The sequence below is a fragment of the Chrysemys picta genome, chromosome 2 (assembly GCF_011386835.1).
Source record: "Chrysemys picta bellii isolate R12L10 chromosome 2, ASM1138683v2, whole genome shotgun sequence".
Classification (NCBI taxonomy): domain Eukaryota; kingdom Metazoa; phylum Chordata; order Testudines; family Emydidae; genus Chrysemys; species Chrysemys picta.
The window spans coordinates 266,842,789-266,869,812 of record NC_088792.1 but is presented as its reverse complement, the minus strand read 5'-3'; the positions used below and the strand labels follow the sequence as shown (position 1 = coordinate 266,869,812).

General features: G+C 39.2%; 1 protein-coding gene across 1 annotated transcript in view; it reads right to left on the bottom strand.

Moving 5' to 3' along the window:
* COL14A1 (collagen type XIV alpha 1 chain) overlaps positions 1-27,024 on the bottom strand; it is a 165,157-nt gene that overhangs the window by 105,201 nt on the left and 32,932 nt on the right. The window contains 9 exon segments of the mRNA XM_024108240.3: positions 701-830; positions 2,561-2,706; positions 6,349-6,478; positions 7,741-7,892; positions 9,380-9,541; positions 9,990-10,154; positions 12,143-12,262; positions 15,603-15,641; positions 15,644-15,757. Coding sequence (XP_023964008.2) covers positions 701-830; positions 2,561-2,706; positions 6,349-6,478; positions 7,741-7,892; positions 9,380-9,541; positions 9,990-10,154; positions 12,143-12,262; positions 15,603-15,641; positions 15,644-15,757 — 1,158 coding nt within the window.

Below are 27,024 nucleotides of genomic sequence, written 5' to 3'. Positions count from 1 at the left end.
CTAATAATGTACTCACAGCAAATGAAGCCTAAACTGATCATTACTTTTCATTTTAAAAAGTGGCCGGTCAGGATCTGGTATCACGTATCAGATTGAGATCAGCCCTTCCGCGGGGACCAACGGAAAAGGAAGACGCCTCCCTTCCCACTTGTGCAGCTGCACAAGGACTGCTCTCAATAGTAGCGCTTGTGAGTTAGGAAGAGCTAGTGCTACTCATTCTTGGACCCTCTGGGAAACAAGATGCTAAAAAGGGAGAAAGGAAAAAGGGAGGGAAAAGGCAGGGCAGCGCCACAAAACCACAATGTAGTCCTAGGTAATAAATAATAATAATAATATATGGCCAGATTTCTGCCACCCTCACTCATGCTGAGTAGTATCTTCCTGTGCAATTAGTTCCACTGAAATCAATAGGGCTATCAGCAGCACAAGACACTACCCAACATGAGTAAAGGTGTTAGAATCTGGTCTATGGAAAACATGCTCTTTTGTGGAGAATTATATACCTGGTCCTGTAATCTACAGTACTCTGTCTAAATGAAATAGCAGCAGCAGGAAACTGAACAATTCATCCAAACCGTAATGCGCAGTATGATCTCCTCCTCTATACAGATTTTAAAATCTGAGATCTATTTTCACACATACAAAGACCTCCTGGAGTTTTATTACTGCTGTATAGTGAATACAGATGTGTCTGACGTACATGTTGTTTCTTGTCCTGTCAGGGGGTCACTAGCTTCTTCTCCAAACATCGCATAAACTGTGACTGTATATTCTGTGTTAGGCAATAATCCATCCAGTTCAATATCAGTCAAGGCCTCTCCAATTTTCATCTAAAGGTAATATGAATAATAGACACGTTATTTCTAAACTAGCTCATGACGGGGGGAAAACAAGCCAGGAACATTTTTGTATAGGAGAAAAGTATATTCAAGAGGGACAGAGCATATTTTTATAGAGCTGGTAAATGCCATAACATTGAATAAAAGTAAAAGGCTACAATATGCTCATTTAGGCTCCAATTCAGCAGAGCACTTAACTTTAGGCATAAAATCAATCCTTTGAGAGTCAATGGGACTATTCATGCGCTTAAAGTTAGGCATGTGCTCAAGTGCTTTGCACAACAGGAGCTTCTGAGCACTGTAGTTAAACGGGAAATTGGTAGGGTCAAATCTTGCTCTGTGTTGCCTCAAAGAAATTGATCAACTGTAGCTGAACACAGAACTTGGCCAAACGTGAACAGTTTTGTTATTGCATAGAGCAATGAAATGCCTAACATTGTCTAAAAGGCAAACACCCCAAGGAAATGCCTAACATGAAGGTGGAGGGAATATAAAGGTGACCAGCCACAGAAGCAACAACACAATAGTTCTCTGTTGTAGCAGGACAAACAGCCCTCAACCTCTCTTCAATACGCATCTATGCCTAAGAGACTGTTGAATCTTTATACCAGTTCAGTGGAAACTAATGGCCTCAAAATGACTGCTGAAGTGAGAATATTGCAATGAGGGGAAAGGACTCTGGTTTATTAATCAGAAGTCTGTCTACAGGCTGAGGCTTGGTTTTGCTTTTTGCTATTTCAGGTGTGTACCATTTTCCCCTTGAGCTGCTTCAGTAGGTGCCGCATTAACCGGGACTGATTTATTTATTGAAAGATCTTTCGACAGGGCGAGGCTCAGTTTTGCTGATGTCAGCTAGCTTTCAATGAGGCCCCATTTTCAAGAGGGCTACATGATTATAGCTACTCATTTTGCAAAGAACACAAGTCTATTCGAGCTCTCAGTGGCTTCCTACACCCTTTCCAGAATGTTGCATGCACTTGCATGCTGTCAGTGAGTCCTTATATAAAATACTCTTAATTTCACATACAGTCAATGGAGCATAAAACAATTTTAAATCTTAGCCCTAAGATTGCACTGGTACTATATTAGCTGTTTCCAAAAGTCCAGTGATATTTCTAGTGACAACATAATATTCTGCCTATCATTTTATCTAATCGAGAACTGTACCTAACTCTGTCGTTCTTGTTCTACTCAAAGTTTAAATTAATCATTTTATTCTTTCTAAAACTAACAAAAAAAAAACTTTGACGTTTATTAAACATAAAAGAATGAAAATAAAACATAGAAATGTCACATTTACTAATTGAAGTTGATTTACTTTCTAAAGTCCAACTATAAAGAAAAAGACTAAAACTTCATGATTTTCTAAATCTATTTTTCAGAAAGATCAAGTCATTTGTGTTTTGATTTCTTTTTTCCTATGTTTGTGTTTTTGCCTTCATGCTATGATACAATATTGCCTCATGAATCATTCCAAGAGACTCCCTTTAACTCAGCTATAACTTGTGGCATTTCTGTGTACTGATGAGGACAAATTTGAAAATACTGAAAATTAAAAATAACTACTTGGCATGCAGTTTGCACAGAAAGTCAATAACATGTATGGTACTTTAAAAGCTAGAAAATAGACAAGCTTTGCAGGTAAGGACCATCTGACATTTTGTTCTTTAAATGTTATGTTTTTGAATAGGTAGAATCCAAATGAAAGCTAAATACATCACCTCCTTTTCATCTGAGGCCTGTCCCTCAGTAAGGGGAGCATATAGGATCATGTAACCAGAGGCACCCGCTACTCCATTCCACTTTGCTTTCATGCTGCTCTGTGACACATTATACAACTGTAGATTTGATGCTGTAGGCAAAGCAACTGCGACAGAAAGAAGTAACAAATTTTCAATTGCATCTAAAAAAACTTACTTAACATTTCATAACATTTTGTTTGACTGTAGGGAACACAAAGGAATCCAGCAGAGTAAACACTGGAAACACTGCTTGACATAATAACAAAGAGCTATAAAAAGATCTCAGAATTAGAGAGATGGGAAAAGGACTTTATCATTTATCCAAGCCCCCAGTCAGAGCTGGATTGTTCTTACAGAACATTTCTAGTACTTTGCCTCTGTCAGATTTTCAATCCTACAAAAGCAAGGACTTCTACCCTTTCCCTTGGGAGAATCCTCAACAATTTAACAGATATAGTTGGAACAAACTGCTCCATGCACAGGTCCCACCCCATCTCTCTTCTAGATCTGCATGGGGGTGAGGATTGGTGGTAGAGAGTGGGTAGGGCCATACATTGGGGTAAGCCACATGGCAGCCACATGGGCCCTGAATTTTTAGGGGTAGCTTCTGCCTGGCAATAACTTCTTCACCCCCCAAGCCACAGTGTGGGAGGCATGTTCATGGTGAGGGGGCAAGGTCAAGAGGAGCAACAGATGGCTGAGCTGTGTTCTAACATGGGGTTGTGCCTAGGGTCCTGGGTTGCCTTAATTAGCCTTCATGATCTGTGAAGATCATTTTCCTAGCCTGTTGCTTTAACCATGTCACCCCTTTCTTTGACTCCCTCCACTGGTGCCACCTTCTCTATTGCATCAAACATAAGCTACTTGTCTTCACTTTCAAGGCCCTTCATGCCCTATCCTCACCCTCCCTACCATCTCTCAATCACTATTGAGCCATTGACTCCTGCCTCCAATTGGCCCATGATGCCAGTCTTCATTGGCCACTCGTTAAATTTTCAAACAAGCACTTTCATCCTTTTTCCCATGTTGTGCCTCATGCTTGGGAGGAGCTCCCCATAAACATCTGCAAAGCAACATCATTATCCTTCCAGCCCCTCCTTAAAACTCTCCTTTCCGGTGATGCCTACAAAAAGTTTGATAACAGATAGGGTACTGGTGTGCTGGAACCATTGTCCATCATGCTGACCAATATTATCTCATTGTTTCCTTGTACTCCCTCATCTGTCCATTTCTGTCTGTTGTCACTTGGTTTATACTTAGTTGTAAGCTTTCTGGGGTAAGAACAATTTTTTGTTCTGGGTTTGTACAGAGCCTAGCACAATGTGGTCCTGGTCCATGACTAAGTGTCCTAGGCGCTCCGATAAAACAAGTTATAAATAATGAGAGAGAGAGAAGGAGGACAAAAAGATGGGAAGAAGGAGACAGTACTTCTGCTACAATTTTCAAATTAAAATTAATTGCAAATGTCAAAACTTTAAGAGCATATTAGACAAAGATCATTTGCAGCTGGGGTAGACACCTAATAATGCCAATAACTGAAAAAAATTAAATTAAGAGGAAATTTTCAAGTAACTAGAATAAATATAGCTATAAAGAAAGCACGCATTTGCAAGAATTTTCAAATAAATATACATTTGATACTTATTTTGCATTTTTCAAAGTGATTAAAAGATAGGCTCCTCTTACTTTCCTGTATTTTATGCATTTATAGCACTGAATATATTTATCTAAACAGCATACTACTGTAAAGTCATTTTTAATGAACTATATACACAAATGTGATAGTTTTCACATTTGTGGTTAATTTTAACCTGTCAGTGTCACACAAGGTAAAATATGTAAACTATAATTTTTCACAGATTTCAGCTGGCATGAAAAATACTTCCAAACTGCAAATATTTTATAACCTGGAGTGACTGATACTTACACATTTCAGACTATTACTTATGACACTCAAAGATTTGTTTATATAACGCTTGCAGCCACACCACCTTGGGCTGTGATCTGATCGGATCTCAGAAAATAAGCAGGGCTGGGCTTAGTCAGAACTTGAATAGGTGACTTCAAAGGAATACCAGGCGCAACAGGAAATGATGCTATTCGCTCAGTATGTGACACTTTTCCCACTGAATCAGAAATTAACCAATTTCTAACATGGTGTTATAGAACATAGTGCTGCTGGAGATTCAATTTTTTTGGATGAAACAAAAGGGCTAGGTCTCAAACATATGTAACAAGATCCCATCTCGCTTTTTGCAAGTTTGGGAGCGTTAGCTTTGATTTCCTGGCTGAATCCCAAACTAGATAATTGCATTCTGCCTAACTTCCACCCTGTAGTTTCAACTGGAAAAGTGATTCTTCCGTTCCCTACGTAAGGTCTATCATATTGCTGAGACAAAATGATTGCATTTGGGGTGAAAATATTTGAATTAAATAAAATGTAATATGACATAGGGCATGGCTACACTTGCAGATGTAGAGCGCTTTGAGTTAAACCAGCCTTCGTAGAGCGCAGTAGAGAAAGTGCTGCAGTCTGTCCACACTGACAGCTTCAAGCGTACTGACATGGCCACATTTGCGGCACTTGCAGTGGCACTGGGAGCGGTGCATTATGGACAGCTATCCCAGCATGCAAGTGACTGCAACGTGCTTTTCAAATGGGGAGGTGGGGTAGAGTGTGACAGGGAATGTGTTGTGTGTATGTGGGGGGAGAGAGAGTGGGTTTTTGGGGGGCTGAGAGCATGTCAGCATGCTGTCTTGTAAGTTCAGACAGCAGCAGACCCCTTCTTTCCCCCCCGCCTCTCTCTCACACATAGCATTCCACAGTAATGGTTGCTTTGTCTCGGAGCAGATAAGCATGACAGCTGTCAGAAATGGAGCTTTGAAAGGGCATATCCGCATTCCTGCAGCGATTAAAAAACAATGAAAAGAATGGCCACTTGACTTAAGGGGATTATGAGACATTTCCGGAGGCTGATCAGAGCGCAGTAATGCAACACCTCATTCACACTGACTCCCAGGCGTTGTAGCCAAGGCACAGCAAACGTTATTCCACTCGCCGAGGTAGAGTACCAGGAGCGCTCTAGTTGCGGAGTCAGAGAGCTCTACGTGCCTTGCCAGTGTGGACAGGTAGTGAGCTAGGGTGCCCGGGGCTGCTCTAACTTGGAAGTGTAGCCAAGCCCTTAGAGGGGCCTACCCCTCTAAGCTACTTATATGACCCCCATTGAATACTTCACAGTGTAAAATGTAATTATCTTACAACATCCCTGAGGTAGGGAAGTACAATTATCACAGATGAGAAACTGAGGCACAGAAAGTCAGAGTCACTTCCAAAGGTAACTTAGGAAGTCTGTGGCAGAGCAGGAAATTAAACACTTGTCTCTCCAGTCCTGAACAGTCCCCTGTTCACTGAACCTCCCATCAGCTCTTAAGGAACTAAGGCCAAAAAGTGGAAATAAGGCTGTATGCCTAAGCCATAAAGTTTAGATACAGCTGCAGCTCCAAACTGTTCCGAAGTCTAGGAGTGTTATGATTTAGAGGCTTGGTTTGGCCCATTACAGAGAGAATATAACTGGCTCAAAGTTTGGGACCCAAGTCTTTAGTTCAGGCCCAAATCTAATAAATAAATGTTGGACTATACTAGTAAAAAGAACTAAAGAGAAAAAAGACTTGATTCTGCATCCCTTACTCACACTGAGCAGTGCCTACTCACCCAGCCTTCAGTGTTACTGAGTCAGGTCCATAACAAATTGAGTGAGGATACTTACGTGTGGTTTCAGTACCACGGAGACCCTCACTTGCAGCACTTATATATATAGCAAACACTGCAATCTGATATTCAGTTAGAGACATCAGGTTTTTTAGAACTGCTGTTGATACATTTCCATCCACCACTACCTGTTTGGGGAAAAATTCAATGAAATAAGTATAAAATAAATTCATTTTATTACTATTTAATCCATCTTATCGGTTTGTCTTATCTGTCATATTTCTAAGACACTCCTTGGCATGATACATAAATGTTAATCTATCTATGTTTAACACAGCACAAATGACATTTGTATCTTAGTATACAGTACGGTAGCCAGGAAACAGAATGGCAAACATATGCATAATGAGGAGTCTTAAGGCAATACAAAGCAGCACTTTGGATCAAAGGAAATGTTAAAAATACAATTAGCCTAATAGAAATTAACAATATTGTGTAATGGACACTTTCTGATATATTTATTATGTAATTCAAAATTTCATTATAGTACTGCATGCACATACCTGTGTACACACACACACACACACACCACAACAACAAAATATCTTCAAAAAATAAAATGCATTTAACCTCACCCTTTATACTGCTTTTGTTGTCCTGCCTCCACTCTCCATCCCTTCCCATACTGTTCTGAAAGTTGTCTGCTTAAGTTGTAAACTTCTTCATGAAGTATCCTTGTTTTCATACCTACCTCCAAAGCACTTAGTGAACTGTTGGTGCTACACAAATAATAAATATCCATCTGGCCCCCTGGTCAGTTTTAGCCAGATCCCCAACTCTACATCCATGTTTTTTTTTAAAATGAGTTATGTTTCCAAAGCTCAAACTCTATCCCTTCTGCCCCTTTCTGGTCCTGTATCCTTTGAAATAGCATCATACAGAGTTGGTCCAACAAGGAAAGCTGATGTATAAATAAAAACACAGTTTACATATTGGTTTTTAGGTCCTACCCTTGAACAATGTAATCACAGATTGTGGTGTATGTTTACACAGCCTGTGGTAGCAAGCCCCCAAGCCTGAGTCAATATACTCGGGTTCATGGACTCATGCTACGAGCTAAAAATAGTGGTGTACATGTTGTGGCTCGGGATGGAGCTCAGGCTGTGAAGCGGGCCTCAGAGCCTGTGCTCCAGCGCAAGCTGCAATTTAAAGTTCTGCCTACACAGCTACTTTTAGCACAGTAGTGCAAGTCCCACAAGTCTGAGTCTGTCGGCCTGGGCTCAGAGATTTGCTGCCGCGGGCTACCGCTGACTGTGTAGATATACCCATAAATGGAAGCAGCATCAAGCCTATGATCAAGTGCTATTATTCCCAACTGGTGAATTCTTTCTATTTATGTCTACTAGAAGTTCTCACAATCAGGAACCTGATAGCGTTTTCCCTCCATTACCTCCTCTGGTTGGCCTCCTCTAGTGGGATAGTACACAACTCTGTATTTTTCCACCTTGCCGGGTGCATGGGTCCAGCTAACATGGAATCCTCTGGCTGTTACCTCAGATGTGACCAAATCTGTAGGCGCTCCAAGAGTGGCAACAAATGTTCCTATAGATGAGATAACATAGAGAAATTATTTTTACTCCTGTAAAATGTTTTGGTTTTGCTCTAATTGCTGAGTTCCCAAAGATCTCTCATCATTAGAAACTGAATTAATTGGAGAGGGCACATTTATTTAGTCAGTTTTTAATATTAACTAACTAAATAATAAAAATAATAATACCCATACAATTCTCAGCAGGACCAGGCCTCCATTGGTTTATGTGGAAAACTTTACATGCAACACACACAAAGATTTCAGCACAAATGCTTTTACAACTGCAATGGTTCTCCCAAGCTTTCCTGGTTGCCTGGCCCTCCATGCATTCACTCCCTCCCCAGGTGCTTCCAAACACCCTCTCCCCAAGTTCCAGAACTAGCCAGGAATCTCCACAGCTGTGAACCTGCTACAGCACTCAGCAAGAGAGCCTGTCCCCTGTATTCCTCGGCAGGTCTGCAGGTGGGGTGGTATCTGACAAGACACGTTGGAGCTACACTCGACAGACATCTACCTCTCAAGACTCTCCCTCCCCCCACCCCCCGAGATTCTTCATTGGTTCATGAGCCCTTTGATGGCCATGTCTTCCAATCCACTGCTCCCCCCACACCCAGATCATGGCCAGTCACAGATCCCCCTACCATCTGTGTAATTCTTAGGAGATCCAGGGGGAAGAGAGAAGCCTACTAATGCAACATCTTTTCAGTACACAGCTTCAGATGCATGTGCAATGCAGCCTTCCTCAGTGAGGCACTTCATAAGCTTAGGGAAATGCATTTGCATATGCTGCATACGATTTTACAGGGTCACAGCTCAGTCAATTCAAATACATTTCTCTGGAACATTTCAAAGATACTTTCTCAAGGAGGGCTATTTCTCTGAAGAATTTCAACATTCTACCCCTAGCATTTTCAGCTGCTCAAAAGGTCCTAAGGTCAGCAGAATTTTTGTATACTTGTAATTTTTCCACCCCCACAACCTTTTCTTGTATTCCAAAATGCTGGGTTGTTTTTTTTGCTGAGAGATTAAAAAAATAAAAATAAAAAAGTTCAACTTCATGTAGAGACCAAGCCTGGGAAACTTCAAATTGCAAGTTTGGCAAAGTTATGAGACTAAGAAAACAAGGGATTAGAATGGAAACCAGGGCACAGCCTTAATTAGCTTTGCTCCTTCTCTAATTCATCCCCAAACCTGCACACCTGCATACCCTCTTTTTACCTGTTCACTGGTGATAGCTACAGCAAAATGAATGCACTTTTTTTCATGTCACCTAACACTATAATAACAAAAGACAAATTACTATCATGGAACTAAGCAAAAGATATTAGCATACGCATGAAATACGCACCAGAAAAAATACCTTCTCTGATAATGTAGTATCCTGGTAGCAAAATATACATAGAAAGAGTAAAATGTCGGAAACTAGTTCAAAACTGTCCCTATTCTAAAATTGGATTTGCAGGTATAATATCAAGATCAAACAAAGTTTCTTATTTACCTTTGATTTCCTTTTCCTGTTCCTCCACTCTTGAACACACTGTTCTCGTAAGACCTTCTACAATGGTGTGCATGAAGTTAAAGTCAGCAACATTGTAGACATGAGTACTGTCTGGTTCAGAGGCAATCTCTTTGAGTTCATTTATATCTGCATTCTTCACACCTTACAGTGGAGAGACAAAATAGGAAAATGTTTGCAACAAAAGAAATCGGTGTAACGTTTAAGCCGTGCAGCCTGGCCAAAGCCTACTGACGTCTATGGAGTCTTTCCCCATTTCACTGGCTTCAATGTGCTTTGGATCAGGCCTACAGTCAAGCTGTTAATTACAGGTAGTTATAATTAATCACAAGGGTTAATTTCCAATATTACAAGTGTTACTGACATCTTTGCAGTATTCTGATGATAACTAGCATATGTTTATCCTGCTAAAATGCCAGTTACATTAAAAGTCAGAGGATACTGAAAAAAGTTAAAATTTTCCAAAATATTTTGATGATGTTTAATCCAGATAGAAACACGATAGGACCCTTATAAATACACGAGATAGATAGAAAAGATCAGAGACTTATAAAAAAGACACTGCAATAAATAGATACGTTAGAATACATACCAATAGCAAACAATTCAACACCAGCATCACGCAGATTTTTAGCAGGTGGGATGACATCATCTTGGGATTTTCCATCTGTGATCAATATACCAATTTTGGACACATTGGGTCTTGCACCTGCTTCAGGCTTAAAGCTGTTCTCCAAAATAAAAGTTAAGGCAAGACCTAAAAAAAAAAAAAAAAAAAAAAAATGGTTTGGCTAATGAAATTGTCTATGTAACACTGGTATTTTTATTGATTTTTTGAAGTTTAACTTTCTACTCAAAGTAAAGAATGCTGAGAAACCTCCTACTGAACAATAATTTATAAAAGAGAACAACTTTCACTTAAAAATATACTGTTCCAAACAGGCAGCTTGAATTAAAGGTAGGGCAAAAATGGGAGCAGTCCTCAGCAACCTTCCAATCAATAAAATTATTTAAAACAGAGAATAGAAACTTGTTTGAAACTAAACTGGGCTACTGAGCTACTCACATACCTTACCCACCAGAGAGACAAGGTGGGTGAGGTAATATATTTTATTGAACCAACTTTTGTTGGTGAGAGAGACAAGTTTTCGAGCCATCAGAGCTCTTCTTTTATTGGACAGAAGTTTGGTCCAGTAACAATATTACCTCACCCACCTAGTCTCTCTAATATCCTGGGGCTGATATGGCTACAACTACACTACATATTACTCCACCAGGGAAGTTAGAGGATTTCATCTATTAGTAAATTTGGTTTCCAATTCAGCAAAGGACTAAAAACATGATTACCATTAACACACTGACTTCTCAAGATTGAAAGCATCAGGACTATTCACATGCTTAAAGTTAAGCACATGCTGAAGTCATTTGCTGAACTGGTATTTCAAAGAGTAACATATACATTCTGTTTAACACACATTTTTAGAAATGCTGGTCAAATTACAGATGATATTTCTGTAATGAAACAGCCTTTAGTTAGTTTGTCAGCAGAAGTCACTGAAACAGGAAATCAGATTGCTAATTTCAGGCCTGAACCTGAAAACCCTCCCACAAGTTGTTCTTCTAGTTCCACTGAATACGGGACAGATCCTGAGCAGCTTTCATTGCCCTCAGTTCTCACTAGAGTCTCTGAGAGTTGACAGTGCTAAGTTTTACGGGAGAAATTCACCCCGTGCAGAAATCCTGCACAAAAACCCATTTACCACTTAATTTAGGCCATTAAAATCCAGTTGCCAAGTACAATCTTTTATTTTAAAACTTTTTACACTCACAAGCTGAGGAAAAGCTTAAATTATTACTGATTTGGGAGAGGCAACTTGGCTCTAATTTGAAAGTTAAAATGAAGCCATATGAAAAGAGGTTAGGCAAAAGCCACCTCTAATGTCAGAATATAATCATCATAGTGGATTTATTACTTGCTTCTTGGTATTTCTATCAAGCATCAGTTCAGCTATGGTACCACAATATATCCCTTCTATTCCCAGTCCAACCATAATAATTCCTTCCACCAAAATAATGATTGGTGGAGGAGAAAAGGGAAACTTCTAAGCCTCTCTGGAAAAAATAGTTTGGCAATAATTTACTCTTTCAGTCCATTATCCTCCAGACAAGAAAGCCAAGACTATTAAGTGTTGCACTGATGCTATGGGATTCCTCTCCAGAGAATATATATTTTATCATATTGACAAGTATCCTGCAGCTATCCACCTCTAAATTTCCAAAGAGCCATGCAGGGTTTCAATACCATGAAAGTTAATGGAAGTCTAAACCCCCCAGGTGATTCTTTGAAAATTTACCACCCACAACAGTCAGATGTTAAAACAACACACTTTCTTTCTCCAACTGGCTGAGGTTTTGTGTATGAACAGTGTCAATGTATGTATGAATGTATGAACTTTTGCTGCTCTATCCTCTTTCCAGAATGTAAAAGTGAACTTCCTTTGCTTTTAGTTTTGGCATAGACAGATCATAGACACTCAGATTTTGTAGATTGAGGCCTGAGTCAAAGCTCACAGAAGACATGAAGATTCCCATTGACTGCAGCTACTTCAGATCAAGCTCTTAGGCAAACTTCAAAAATAAACAGCACATTCACCTTTAAGAAACAGAACAAAACCCCAATACTTTAAGCCAATGAAGCATGGCATATTTTGGAGCATGTGGCTAATGCAAAAATACATACTGTACCTGTTAATGTATTCCCTCCCTTATATGGCAGATTACGGACTGCATCCAAAACAGCATCCTTTGTGCTAAAGGCATTCAGATGCCATTCAATTCGGGGATCCCCACTGTACTGAGCAAGACCTAGTGAACCAGAAATAAATACATTACATGAGATTCATTTTTTCAAGTATATACATACTAGGCTATCAGTAGTTTGCTATCATAACAGGGTTCTTTTGAACTCTTTAAAGATGAATTTATTACTCCCTAAATTGTTCTGGATGCCAACTCCCACTATGTATTTTCTAGGTTTTTCTTTCAAGTGCTAAGGAATTTAAGTAAAAGGTAATGTGCATTTTTTTTCAGGCTTTAGTAAGATTCCAAGAACTCATTTCATGAAAGAGAACAATTTTATTAAATGCCTCTTTGAACAGGCTAAAATGTAAGTAGCAAAATAGATATGATATATTGTTCAAATCAGTTTTAAACATGATAGAAACCGTCTGTTGGCACTTTCTTCATTTAAAAATTCCACTGTAAAGGCCTGATCTAATGCCAATTGAAGTCAATAGGAGTCTTTCGGTTGATTTCAAAAGGCACTGGATTAAAACCTGAGATGAACATATGGCTATATGTCATCTCAGGAAGAGATGCACAGATAAAATTTCTAGACACCATAAATGACTGCTTCTTTGAGCAGCTTGTCCTGGAACCCACGAGGGGAGAGTCAATTCTTGATTTAATCCCAAGGGGAGCACAGGATCTCGTCCAAGAGGCAAATATAACGGAACCAATCAGTCATCATGACCATAATGTAATTAAATTTAACATCCTTGTAGGGGCAAAAGTAGCATTTAACTTCATAAATGGGAACTACACAAAAGTGAGGAAGCTAGTTAAATGGAAATGAAAAGGAACAGTCAGAAGGATGAAATGCTTGCAGACTGCAGGAGCTACTCACAAACACCATAGTAGAGGCTCAAATTAAATGTATACCCCAAATAAAAACAAAAACAAAAACAGTAAGAGGACCAAAAAAATGCCATCATGGCTACACAGCTGGCAGTTACAGGCAAAAAGGCATCCTTTAAAAATTGGAAGTCAAATCCTACTGAGGAAAATAGAAAGGAGCATAAACTCTGGCAAGTCAAGTGTAAAAATATAATAGGGCACGCCAAGAAAAAAATTGAAGAGCAACTAGCTAAAGCCACAAAAACTAAAACAGCATAGAACACTTAAGCACATCAGAAGCAGGAAGCCTCACAAACTATCAGTGGGGCCACTGGCTGCTTGCGGTTCTAAAGGGGCATTTAAAGAAGACAAGGCCATTGTGGAGAATCTAAATGAATTCTTTGCATTGGTCTTCACTGTAGAGGATGTGGGGAAGATCCCCACACCCAAGCCATTATTTTTCAGTGATAAATCTGAGGAATTGTCCCAGATTGAGATGTCAATAGAGGAGGATTTGGAACAAATTGATAAATTAAACAGTATTAAGTCACCAGGGCCAGCTGAACCTTGAGAGTTCTGAAGGAATTCAAATATGAAATTGTAGAACTAACAACTATGGGATTAACCTATTACTTAAATCAACCTATGAACGAAATGACTAGAGGGTAGCTAATGTAATGTCAATTTTTAAAAAGGCTCCAAGAGCAACCCTGGCAATTACAGGGCAGTAAGCCTAACTTTAGTACCAGGCAAATTGCTTGAAACTATAGTAAGGCACAGAATTATTAGATACAAATGTGATATGGTTGGGGAAAAGTCAACACAGCTTTTGTAAAGGGAAATCATGCCTCACCAATCTATTAGAATTTTTTGAGGAGGTCAACAAATGTGGACAAAAGTGATCCAGTCGATACAGTGTACTTGGACTTTCAAAAAGCCTTTGACAATGTCCCTCACCAGGGGCTCTTAAGCTAACTAAGCTGTCATGGGATAATAGGGAAAGTCCTCTCCTGGATCAGTAGCAGATAGGAATCAGAGGGTACAAATAAATGGTCAGTTTTCACAGTGGAGAGAGGCAAATAGCAGGGTCCTCCCAGGATCTGTATTAGAACCTGTGCTGTTCAACATATTCATAAATGATCTCGAAAAAGAGAGGAACAGTGTGGTGGCAAAATGTGCAGATAGTACAAAATTACTCAAAATTGTAGTCATCTAGTTTTGTGAGATCCCTTTGTATGTCTTTACAGATGACATATGAAATTCAATGTTGGTAAATGCAAAGTAATGCACATTAGAAAAAAATAATACCATTTATGCATACAAAAAGATGGTTTCTAAATTAGCTGTTACCACTCATAAAAAGAGATCTTGGAATCATCATGGATAGTTCTCCGAAAACATCCATTCAATGTTCAGAAGCAATCAACAGAACAGATATTTGGAATGAGATATATAAGACGACAGAAAATATCATAATGCCACTATATAAATCCACGGTACACCCACATCTTGAATACTGCATACAATTCTGGTTGCCCCATCTCAAAAAAGATATATTAGAATTGGAAAGGGGTACAGAGAAGGGTAACAAAAATGATTAGGGGTATGGAATACTTCCATATGAAGAGAGATTATAAAAACTGGGAGTGCTCAGTTTAGAAAAGAGACAAAATATGGTAGAAGTATATAAAAATCATGAATGGTATGAAGAAAAACAGTGTTATTTCCCCTCTGCATAAGACCACATTGAGTGTCATCAAATGACATTAATAGGTATCAGGTTTAAAACTAGGGTGACCAGATGTCCCGATTTTATAGGGACAGTCCTGATCTTTGGGTCTTTTTCTTATATAGGCTCCTATTACCCTCCACCCCCTGTCCCGATTTTTCACACTTGCTGTCTGGTCACCCTATTTAAAACAAGCATAAGGAAGTACATCTTCACATAACGCACAGTCAGCTTGTGGAACTTGTTGCCAGGGGATGTTGTGAAGGACAAAACTATAATTAGATAATTGAGGATAGCTCCATCAATGGCTATTAGCCAACTCTGTGCTCCAGATGTTCTTAAACCTCCATCTGCCAAAGCTGGGACTAGACAAAAGGGGATGGATCACGCAAAAATGATGTTCTGTTCATTACCGCTGAAGCATCTGGCAGCGGTCACTGTCAGAAGACAGGATACTGGGCTACATAGACCATTGGTCTAATCTAGCATGGTCATTTTTATGTTCTTATGAATATAACAATTCATTATGAGAAATACCTTGTGTACAATGATCGGGTCCAATCTTACAAGCTTTCCATTCATGTTACTCCCATTGATTTAAATGGAAATTCTGTGTGTACAGTGCTTTCAGGATCAGGTCCTAATATTTTTATCATGACAAATAAAGAGGATGATGTATGTTGTACAAATATGTAGGATTAAGTTCATTACTACCTTGGAAATCAAGGGTTTATTGTTGTTTTCTTTTTTGTTTGTTTTAATTCAACCGTGAACTTACAGAATTTTCTTTAGAAACCTTACCTATTCTTGTTTTCTCAGAAGCCACATTGAAGGCACCACCAGATTTTCCAGGAAAAGCCGGACAAGTCTGAAGTTGAATCTGCCAATACTCCATGAGCCATCTATCAGGATCACAATGTCTGCAATTGCTGGAGTTTTACATGTAAACTGACTTTCTGTAATTCATAACATGGAAAATAAAATTTAATCACAATGATACTAGGACAATTAAAAATCTCTGGGATTTTTCCTACCAAGTTTAATACTTAAAAGACAATATAGTCTTTTATAGACCATAAAAATGATGCTGAGCAAGGTTATTAAAAATAAATACATTAATAAGATATTGTCAATATGTTCTACACTCTTATTTGGTTCTGTGAAATTAATGTTTAGAAAAAGTATTGATTACTTAAAAATACAGTGTTCTAGGAAATAAAAAGCATAAACTGCTATATTGGTAAAATAGCATCAAATGGCAGCTCATGTTTTCATTTTGATTCCTGGGGATATATGCACTGGACTTCTAGAATGTAACAGAATATAGATTATGTTTACTGCATAAACCTGCTATGTATGAAGTAGGACAGATCACAGAACACATGGATAATTCTAAAAAGCTGTCACCAAGTGGGGAGGTCCTCAGCTGGTGCACAAGGACATAGTTTTGTTGAATTCAATGGAGTTGTGCTGATTTGCACCAGCTCAGGATCTGGCCCAGTGTCTCTTGTACAATCAGAAAGGAAAAGCAATGTACAAAACCGGAGGAGAGTCACGGAAGAGAAAGCTGAACTTTGGAAGCAGTGGAGATGTCTGTTAATATTCTTGCTGGCGTGGGTTAAATTACAGGGGAAAATGGAGGAAAGTGGTAATAGGGAAAGGGTAACAGAAAGTTAAGTAGGTTTTAGAGTCACTCATAGCTAAGACAACAGGAAGATTTTAAGGTAAGAGACAGAGATAAAAGAGTTCCTGACACACTAGGCTGGACAAGCGAAATTGCAACATTCAACTGTGAAAGTAGCAGTGAGGCAGCTGAGAGAAGGCAAAATAATGCAGCGATCAGGCAGAAGAGTGGATGGTTATAACATCACAGAGCTAGGGGAAATCATGGAATTTCATGACCAGAGGAGGGCTGAACTGGATTCAGGGATGGAGAGGATGCTTGTGATGGTGGACAACAGTACTGATAGTTTGCATGGCAAGAGAAGGGAGATGAATGGGGAGCTGTCATGCAGGTGTGACAAGGGATTGCTGGATACCTGGCAGCAGCAATGAATTATCTTTTGTATGTTTGAAAGTAGGAATGTAGCAAACTCCTCCCTGCATTCAATGGAGAATGAGATGAATGCGGAAATGTTGGGGATAATTGAGTCAAACAGTACAGAAGGAGCAACATGCATTACAAACTGCCTCAATGGGTATGTCTACGTATGTAGAGTACATACGCTGCACATCCAGCTAGCATAGGTATAAACTGCAGTGTAGACGGTGAGGCACGGCTTAGGTGAGTAGAATAAAGCACCCTACATGCCTGAACCCCTAGGGTATATACCCTACACTGCTTTCTACAGGCACCAGCAGTACTTCCCACAACTATACTGCTATTTTAGCAGCGTAGTTTCATGCTGCCTCCTTTCTACCAGAGTCTTTCCCTGCCACAGTGAAAGGCTCTGTCAGCAGGGAAAGGATCAGACACAAAGGAGACTCAGGCACAGAGGAGGAAGCGGGGATGCTGCTGGAGCTTTTCACTACAGACACTACACGTGTAGCTACCTGAGTATGCTGTACTCTACATGCCACCATAAGTGTAGACATAGCCAATGATAAAAGAACCTGTGTCTTTTAACTTGGGAGAGAGGCTAAGTAGACAGAAAGATGAGTTTTCACTTGGCCTGATAGACAATAAGCTCTGATTTGCATCACCTGTTTCCCCAGGAGCCACACGGTGAACTTAGTGATCACAAAGGATATCAAACATCAGCATGAGTTGCAGAAAGAGGTGAGTGGAGAGGGATACAAATTGCTCAAGTGCTGAGAAAAGGATAGAGTTGTTAAAATGAGGGATTAATAAGAGAGGAGGTTCAGTGAGAGAAGACGGAGTGCACATATTGGCCCTCTCAAATGCTCAGACAACATTGAATGTGATTACATACCATGTAGTCAGCAGCTTAAAACAACACCATAACAGTAATGTCACTAGAATGATTATCTTAAATATAAATACAATCTGATGTGCAGAAGGACTAAGAATGGTAGCCACAGTCACAAACTTTTTTAACTGGACAGAATTAGTCACGTTATTTGTTTCAAATTTGATATAACCACAGTGGATGGCAAACCCAGTCCATAAAGTTAACGCTAATTCACTAAAAGTATTTTATAAGGATTAGGGTGTTTTTCCTACATACAGTTAGCAGTGTAGAATAGGCTATGAACACGTGGAAAAATTCCTCTTGTGAAAGTGCCAAAACAAAACCTTTATTTCAGATTTTTACAGTACAAGACAACAGTATTTGAATTGGCAATATATTTTAGTGTATAAACACTAGAAAAACAGTAAGTATCAAGAATGTGAGCATACTGGAAAAGTGAGAATAAATTGGAAGGTAACTTTAAACAAAGCTCCCAATCCTTCTACCATTGAAATCAATGGCAAAGTTTCCATTGACTTCAGTGGGAATAGGATTTGATTTTTCATTACTTAACTGCAGCTGATATCTGCCACTGCATAGTCTAAACATACGTATGTTTGCCCAGTTATGTTTCCTGTTGATCAATTTGCATTCCTTGACTTGTCACTAAAATGGGGGTCAGTTTTACCATCCTTACATTGCATAGTACATTATGTTCCATTCGTTTCAACAGGACTATTGGCAGAGAAAAATGCTATTCAAACCAAGTGAGGATGGAAGAACTGGTCCCTGGGTTTTCATCCAAGTAGGTACACTGCAACACAGATGTGACTTTTCAGTGTGATCCATGGAGATTTATCCATTCACATAATTAGGATAATAGGATTTGTGTGGCTAAAGTCCCAATCACCACTTTTAAAAACTTAGGGTATTAATGGTTTCAGAATCAACCTATTTCTCACGTCTTACACATGAACAAGTTTTTGAATGAGGCCTTTTCAATCCTGTAGTTATTACTTTCCCAAAAAAACAAACAAAAAAAACCCCATCTTTAATTGGAGTAGGCAAATTCATTTACAGCAGCAAAAGAGTAAAGAAAACAAAAAACACATTCTTTCAATGTTTTATTTCCATATCATCAGACCAGTGTAAATAGCTGCATCAAAATAATCATTTGTGATTTGATCCAAGATTGTATTGAAATGCCACAGAATGTGAAAGTATAGTTCACTCTTCATAGCTGGGATGCACTTGTGGGAATCTTTTCTGCATAAAACATTTAGTTTTTATTACTTCTGTATACCCACTATTTGTTAATGTTTTCTCCAGTTCAACTTAATAGAAATTGTAGAAACTTCCCTAAAATGGAATAAACAATAGTGAGACATTAAAAGCAGTCTTTACAATTTGACAGGAATACAAACTCAACATCATCCCAGCTTACAGTGTTATTGTGAAAGAGATAGTGAGATCAAATACATTTATTCTTTCCACTGACCAAAACACAAGATTTAGTCTTTCTAAACAAAAAAAAAAATTTCCCTGATTTTTAAGCCAACCTCATGATTTGGGGGAGGGGGTTCTTGCTCATGACTTTTGAATACTTGGGGGTGTCAAAGTTGATATTTCCTGGGTCTTCATGGGAAGAGGGGTAGAAAGAGAGGAAGAGGTTGCACATGGACATAAGCAACATGGGAAGAGGCTGAACCTCAGAAAGAGTGGTCTAATTTTCACCTAGTTTCAGATGTAGTTTGCAGAACGACATGTGATGTTTTACCTCCCTGTGACTTGACACTTTGCTCTGGTTTTCAAGAGCCAAAACACATGCTTCTTTTTCTGCTAGGAGTTGGGGTTATAATTCTTTCTGAGGCTGCACTATATCATTTCCTTTCTTATTCCCTGTCACAGTGGGAAATTAGAATAATATATCAAGAAGAGGCGAGATGGAGAGTTTAAGCAGATGGCAGTGATTGTACAATATGAATGGAAAAACCAAGATAGCTTAGTTCATAGGGTAACGAAGTACAAAAGGAAAGAAATTTGATGACAGATGTGAATGAAATATAAGATGGGAATAAAGCAAGGATGAAATATGGAATTCAGTCCAGCACAGTATGATTTTATATATGTGTGTGTGAGAGATAATATGATGGACAAGGAACTATTATTATTCTGGCATTATTATTACAACACTATGATGGCAATATCTTTGCACTGAGATCAGAGTCTAATACACCCCATATATTAAGGCAGGGACCAACCAGATGCATAAAACATGGCTGACCCTTCATTGAAACAAAGAAACATTGCTTGAATTTGAAGGGCTCAAATGTTGGAACATCGTCATGTTGTGAGACCAGTCCAACAAGCTCAGGAGCTCATCCCTGAACCACAGGAGAAAATGAGGCCAGCCCTTTCCCATGCATCTGTGTCTGTCCCAGAAAACTCTTTTAGTTCAAGAAGCAGACATACAAATTCTGAGGGCACTTGCTTTTGTTTTCCAAAAGTATGTCTTAATATCCAAACCACACAATCAGCAAATTCAGTAACCCTTAAAAGGGAGAAAAAAACAAAGGTTATTTCAGGGATAATGCTAAGCTTGAGGTTTTTAATAAAAGTTATAGCCAGAAACCCAGAAATTTGAGTAAATATACAGGCGAGTCTCATCTTACGCTTGGGTTACGTTCTGCTGTCAAGCGCAGCGAAAATCGCGTATAGTCAAAATTACATTGAGTGTAATGGCGGGCGGAATCACCCACACTACAGGTACAGTATTTAAATTGTTATTTTTCTCTGTTTTTGTTTTGTTTTTGCCGACTGTGCAAAACTGAATTCGCTCATGTTAAATGCGCATAAGATGAGACTCGCCTGTATTTGGTGACAACTCTTCAGGTCTGCGGCAGACAGTCAGCAATTCTTTTTAACCATCCTTCTTCAAAATCAAATGGTATTACAAAACCAACCAAATGTATTTTTAAAGCAATCAATAGATCTATTTAGTTTACGAAATATTTAGGATTCTTTCCTGTATCCTAACAAGAATTACTAACTGTACATTTACTTGAGAGATGGGTTAAAATAACTGGTGTTTCCTGATTGAATCGTAACCCTACTGGCCATGTAATATTCCCTGTGTGAAGTGCATGAAACTTGAGAAACTCTTTCACAGATTGCAGTGACAGTTCTATTTCTCTTCACTCTTTGGTACTGTATATGGGCATGTTGATGTTTTAAATGAAACCACTGTTCTGAGGATTAGCAAACTACTTTTCAACAAATTGGATTGTAAATTTTATTTATATGGACACATTTACTCATCATTTCAGTACAACAAAGCTGCTACGATTTAAGAGACACATCTTAGTCATGCTCTTCAGGGAATTAGACATGCCACTCAATTATAATTCAAGAGTGTTGAGTGTCAAGTTCTCTCAGAACTGCCTCGAATAGTTACTCCCAGATATTAACACAAAACATTCTCAAAAGGTTGATATGTCATTAAGCCACAGGAAGAGACATGGGCCATATTGTGCCATAAATTTTTCAATGGAACTCAATGGAGGATTGTGTTGAAAGAATCATGTCAGCATATGATTCATTAGAAGGAAATGGTTTTTAAATACCAGTACAGCACATCATTAGTCCCTAGATCACATTACATGATGTATTGTATATAATCTGCTAGAAAATGTTTACGGGTTTAAACAAAATTTATGAGCATGAATAATATAAACAGCCATATTTTCAGAATTATTAATTTTGCGTGCCATGAGGTTTGCGTGTCCAACTTACAAAACCTTGAGTGACATGCTGGCTTCGCTGAAGTCAAATAGAGTTTTGCTATTGACTTCAATATGGCCAAGATTTCAGCAAGTGTGTCTGATCTGTAGAAATGCTGAAGTCAATGGGAGCACTGGATCAGCAACACTTCTGAAAATAAGGCACTAGGTGGCTCACATTGGTGTTTGCAAAGTACTTTGAGAGCCTGACTGAAAGATGCCATGAGACTGATCTGGCAGTCTTTACACCTATATTTCCACTGAATTCCCAAAGAATGATAATAGAGAGGTATGATGGTGTGTACCATTATTTTCACTCTTTTTATAAGATTGTGATAAATTTTGTACAAGGTATGTCTTGTGAGGCATCGTTTGAAAAATCTCAATCTGATGAACATTATTATCCTGATGAAATATGTGTGGCAACATTGTATGTACAGTTATAAGATTCTATTGTATAACATTCTTATAACATGCTCCAAGTTTAAGAAAAGCAGGCCCAAGCCAGTTTTTCAGAAACAGACACACGGGCGCCCCAGCCATGTATCAGCATAATCAGATGAACTATTACGGAGTATCATCTAGTTAAATGGCCATTCTTTGGCAGGAAGAAGGGTGTGAGCGAGAACTTTACACATTGACAATGGGACAGATGGGAGTTTCCATGTAAACAGATGGCCTGTCGCTTGAACCCCAGCTGGAGATAATCCTCAAAGAGGGGAGAAGGGTATAAGAATGAGAAACAGAGGCACGCAAATCACGTCTCTCCCCTCATCTCTACTCACGGCAGCCTCAATGCTTAAAAGACAAAGGAAGCATCATTGAACTGGGGAAAGGGTCATGGCTAGGAGGCTGTTCAGCCAGTACAGGTTGCTGTAAGCATATGGTGAGATAAAACCTTTGTTTTGAATCCATTCAGCCTGCTAAATTAGGTATTAGTTTGCAGCTTATCTTTTATTTTCTTTGTAACCAATTCTGACTTTATGCCTCATTACTTGTCATCACTTAAAATCTTTCTGTAATTAATAAATTTGTTTTATTGTTTTATCTAAACCAGTGTGCGTTTTGGATTGAAGTGTTTGGGAAACTCCACTTGAGATAATGGGGTCTGTGCATATCATTTTCCATTGATGAAATGACAGACATTCTGTTACTTGTATTGTCCAGAAGGGTGCTGGGCAGTACAAGGTGCACATTTCTAGGGGGCAAGTCTGGGACTGAAAGTTTGTTGGTGTTGCCCTGTATGTAATTCATGAGTGACTGGCTGCAGCATTCATGTAATTCAGCTGGGAGTAATTTTGCATGCTAGAGGCTGTATGTGAGCAAGATCAGGAGTGGTGGTTTTTCCAGCAAAGCAGTGTAAAAGGCACCCCAGGCTCGAGTATTGAGGGGACACAGCTGTTAGCAGTGCAGATTGTACCCTGGGTAAGGTCATAAGAGGTTCTTCCTTATTCATGGACAATGGACTTCAAAAAAGCAGACTTTAACAAACTCAGAGAACTGCTGGTGAGGTCCCATGGGAAGAAAATCTAAAGGAAAAAGGAATTCAGGGGGGCTGGCAGTTTCCCAAGGAGACAATATTAAAAGGCACAACTGCAAACTATCCCGATGCTAAGGAAAGATAGGAAGAAGAGGAAAAGGCCAATATGTTTCCATCTGGAGCTCTTTAATGACCTGAAAATCCAAAAGCAATCCTGCAAAAAAAATGGAAACATGGATGGAATTGCTAAGAAGAAGTAAAAAAGAATAGTACTCCTCTACCACGATATAAGAATAGTACTCCTCTACCACGATGTCCTCGGGAGCCAAAAAATCTTATCGTATTATAGGTGAAACCGTGTTATATTGAACTTGCTTTGATCCGCCTGAGTGCGCAGCCCCGCCCCCCCAGAGCACTGCTTTACCGTGTTATATCTGAATTCGTGTTATATCGGGTCGCATTTTATCAGGGTAGAGGTGTACAAGTATGTAGGGACAAAATCAGAAAGGCTAAGGCTTAAAATGAGTTACACTTAGCAAGGGATATAAAGGGAATAAGAAGAGGTTCTTTAAAGACATTAGGTGAAAGGAAAAAAGGAAAGTTTAGATTCTCTGCTTAATGGGAAAGGACAGCTAATAACTCATGATTGAAGAAAGTTGATGTGTTTAATGCCTATTTTATAGTCACTATTGATCCTTTTAGTGAATAAATACTCAAACATAATTAATATTAACAACAAGGGGGAAGGAACAAGCCAAAATAGCGAAAGACCAGGTCAAAGAATATTTAGATAAGATGGATGTGTTCAAGTTGGCAGGGCCTGATGAAATTCATCCTAGGGTACTCAAGGAACTAGCTGAAGTAATCTCAGAACCATTAGCAATTATGAGAGCTGCTGGAGGATGGGTAAGGTCCCAGAAGACTGGAAAAGGTCAAACATAGTACCTATCTTTAAAAAGAAGAATAAAGAGGACCTGGGGAATTATAGACCAGTCAACCTAAATTTGATACCTGGAAAGATACTGGAACAAATGATTAAACAACAAATTTGTAAGCACCTAGAGGATAACAGGATTATAAGGAAGAGCAAACATGGCTTTGTCAAAAACAAATCATGCCAACCCAATCTAATTTCCTTTTTTGATAGAGTTATTGACCTGTTGAATGCAGGGAAGTTGTAGACTTGACTATATCTTGATTTTAGTAAGACTTTTGACACAGCCCCACATGACATTCTCACAAACTAGGGAAATGTGATCAGGATGTAATTACTATAAAGTGGGTACGTAACTAGTTGAAAGACAGCACTCAAAAGTAGTAGTTATCAATGGTTCGCTGTCAAATTGGGAGGGGGTATCTAGTGGTGTCTTCAGGGGTCGGTCCTCTGTCTGTAGCTATTAAATATTTTCATTAATGACTTAGATAATGGAGTGGAGAGTATGGGTATAAAATTTGCAGGGGGGTTGCAAGCACTCTGGATGACAGGATTAAAACTGGAATAAATTGTTTAGGGAGGTTGTGGTTCAGGGATGGTAACACTTCATGAATACCAGCTGATGAACAGAGTTGCCAGAAGAATCCTGTCACACAATGCAGTGGCACCTAGACTTCTGGCCTTTATTCTTAGTTCAGCCAGTGGCTGGCTCCCTGTGTGGTTTCTACGAGTCATTAAAGCCAAAATTTGCAAGTTTGGGTGTCTAAAGCTAGGCACTTTTATAACCCACAGGCACCTAAATAAACAGTGGCACTCAGAGAGCAAGCTGGTTTTTAGTTTTCCCAGATTCCTTAAGCTGATTTTGTTTTGTAATGTTAGGAGGAACCCTTAGATATTGAACGCAGCCTTGGGTGGTGCTGACACCACCTGACAGAAGGATTACATAATTATTAGTCTGACAGACAGAGTGTGTATTTGATTGAGACAAAATCTGAACATCTGAGGTTTTTCCTTTTACAAAACCAACCAAATAGAGTTGCCCTCACTGAAATATGTTGATAGTTATAAAGAGATTTATAACTATTTGTAGACACAGACAGATAGATACACCATTACTGCTGGCAACTCACACTTTATTACTACTTCTTTAGAGAACAATGAAACACTAAATATTATGAAACTCTTAAGGCAGAAACATCTGCCACAGTTTGACAGCACCTGTATGCCCTCTAGGTATTGAGCTGGAAATTTCTTAGAGGAGCAGAATAGATGAGATAAGAGAGGTATTTTACAGGAAAGAGTTGATTACCCTTCCAGAACGAATTACCATCCCTATCTTCCATCTAGTATTTATCACACATCTAATTTAAAACAAAAGTTCCAAATATGAATGTTCAACAAAAGGTGATTTTTCCAAATTCTGCTAGTACTAGCTAAATAAACTGAACTGAAGCAAGGGCCCTACTGAGGTTAAAAAGTGCCTCTAAAGCTGCTGACCTACAGCAACCTTGCAAATTTCCTGATATATGCTGCTATAGGGCCTCATTCTCCAAACTGTTATGCATATAAGACACTTTATATGCTCTATTATTTTCAGTGGGTCTACTTGTGGGAGCAAAGTTATTCCTGCAAGTAAACATTTTCAGGATTATGCCCATTGAGCCCATCCGTTTGTAGTATGGAGCCATCACGGTAATATTAATGAGAATATAATTCAGAGTCAAATTAATTAAACTCTTCACTAGCAGATTAGGCTTCCAGCAGCACTCAAAAGTGTTCCCTTCCAGTAGTGGAATCTCAATCCTCAGCTAAGACAACTGAGCTCAAGAGAAGTGACACAAAGGAATGGAATGGAACAATTCATGCCAGAGATCCTAATGTGAAGGTGGGGTCATCCCCTTGCTGACTGACGGTTGGTGAAGGATATTAATGGAGGTGCCAGCCTCAAAAATATCCCCATCACACTGAAACAAAATGAAAGGGGGTTGAGAAAGGATTAAGAAGATTCCCTCAGGAATTAGATGATAATGCAGAGGCCCCGCTCCCTTAGTCCCACATATTTGCAATTAAGTGGCATGAGATCCATCCACCTCCATGAGGGGAAGACAGGGTTACCCAATCCTCAGCAACACAGCTCCTCCCAGGTAAAGTTGTGTTCAATAGTTCTAGACTTCAACAGGCTCCTGACTCCTCTGGCTCCCCTCTTGCAGCTGTGCACAGCTGTCACAACTCTTGTGCACTGGACAGCCCCAGCAGCATGGCAGAATACACAAATCCCATGAAGATATACAGACATGTTACTGTGTAAACAACAACCAAAAGATATGCTCTCTCATCCCTCTGACCACTGCCAGAACTCCGTTTGATGGAGGCTGGCTTTTAAAAAGGTGCTTTTTGACCTTTGACAGCAAACTAACATCTCTCCTGGATGTTGGCCAGCTGTGGGACCAGCATTCATGACATACCAGGTTTATCCATAGCTATAAAGCACCTATCACCATAGTTTTAATTCCTGCAAACCCACTATGACAATCCTTCAATGTGCAACTAAATATGGAAATCTATCTAAGGTGATTATGTGGCCTCCATTACTGTAGTTTCTGAGCAGCTCACAATCTTTAATGTATTTATCCTCACAATGCCTCTGTGAGGTAGGCAAAAGCTATTATCCCCATTTTACAGATGGGAAATGGAGACAGACAAAGTGACTTGCCCAAGGTCATGTAGGAAGGCTATGGCAATGAAGGGACTTAAATCCTGCAATCCCGAATCACAGACTAGTGCTCTAACCACTGGACTGCTCTTCCTCTCTGCAGCAGTGCATATCGACAGCATCCTACACATTTATTTATAGACATTTCTATAGTGCTAGACTGAAGTATGGATTAAAGTCAAGAGGACTGGAAACACCATTAACACATAAAAGCTCTTTTCACATGCCAGGCCAGTCTATAATATGAAGATGTTCACAAGTTGCTCTTTAACATATGTCAGGTTGTAGTATAGAGCCATTCTGGTATACAGTATAGAATACAGAATATACAGTAACTCCTCGCTTAATGTTGTAGCTATGTTCCTGAAAAATGTGACTTTAAGCAAAACGATGTTAAGCGAATCC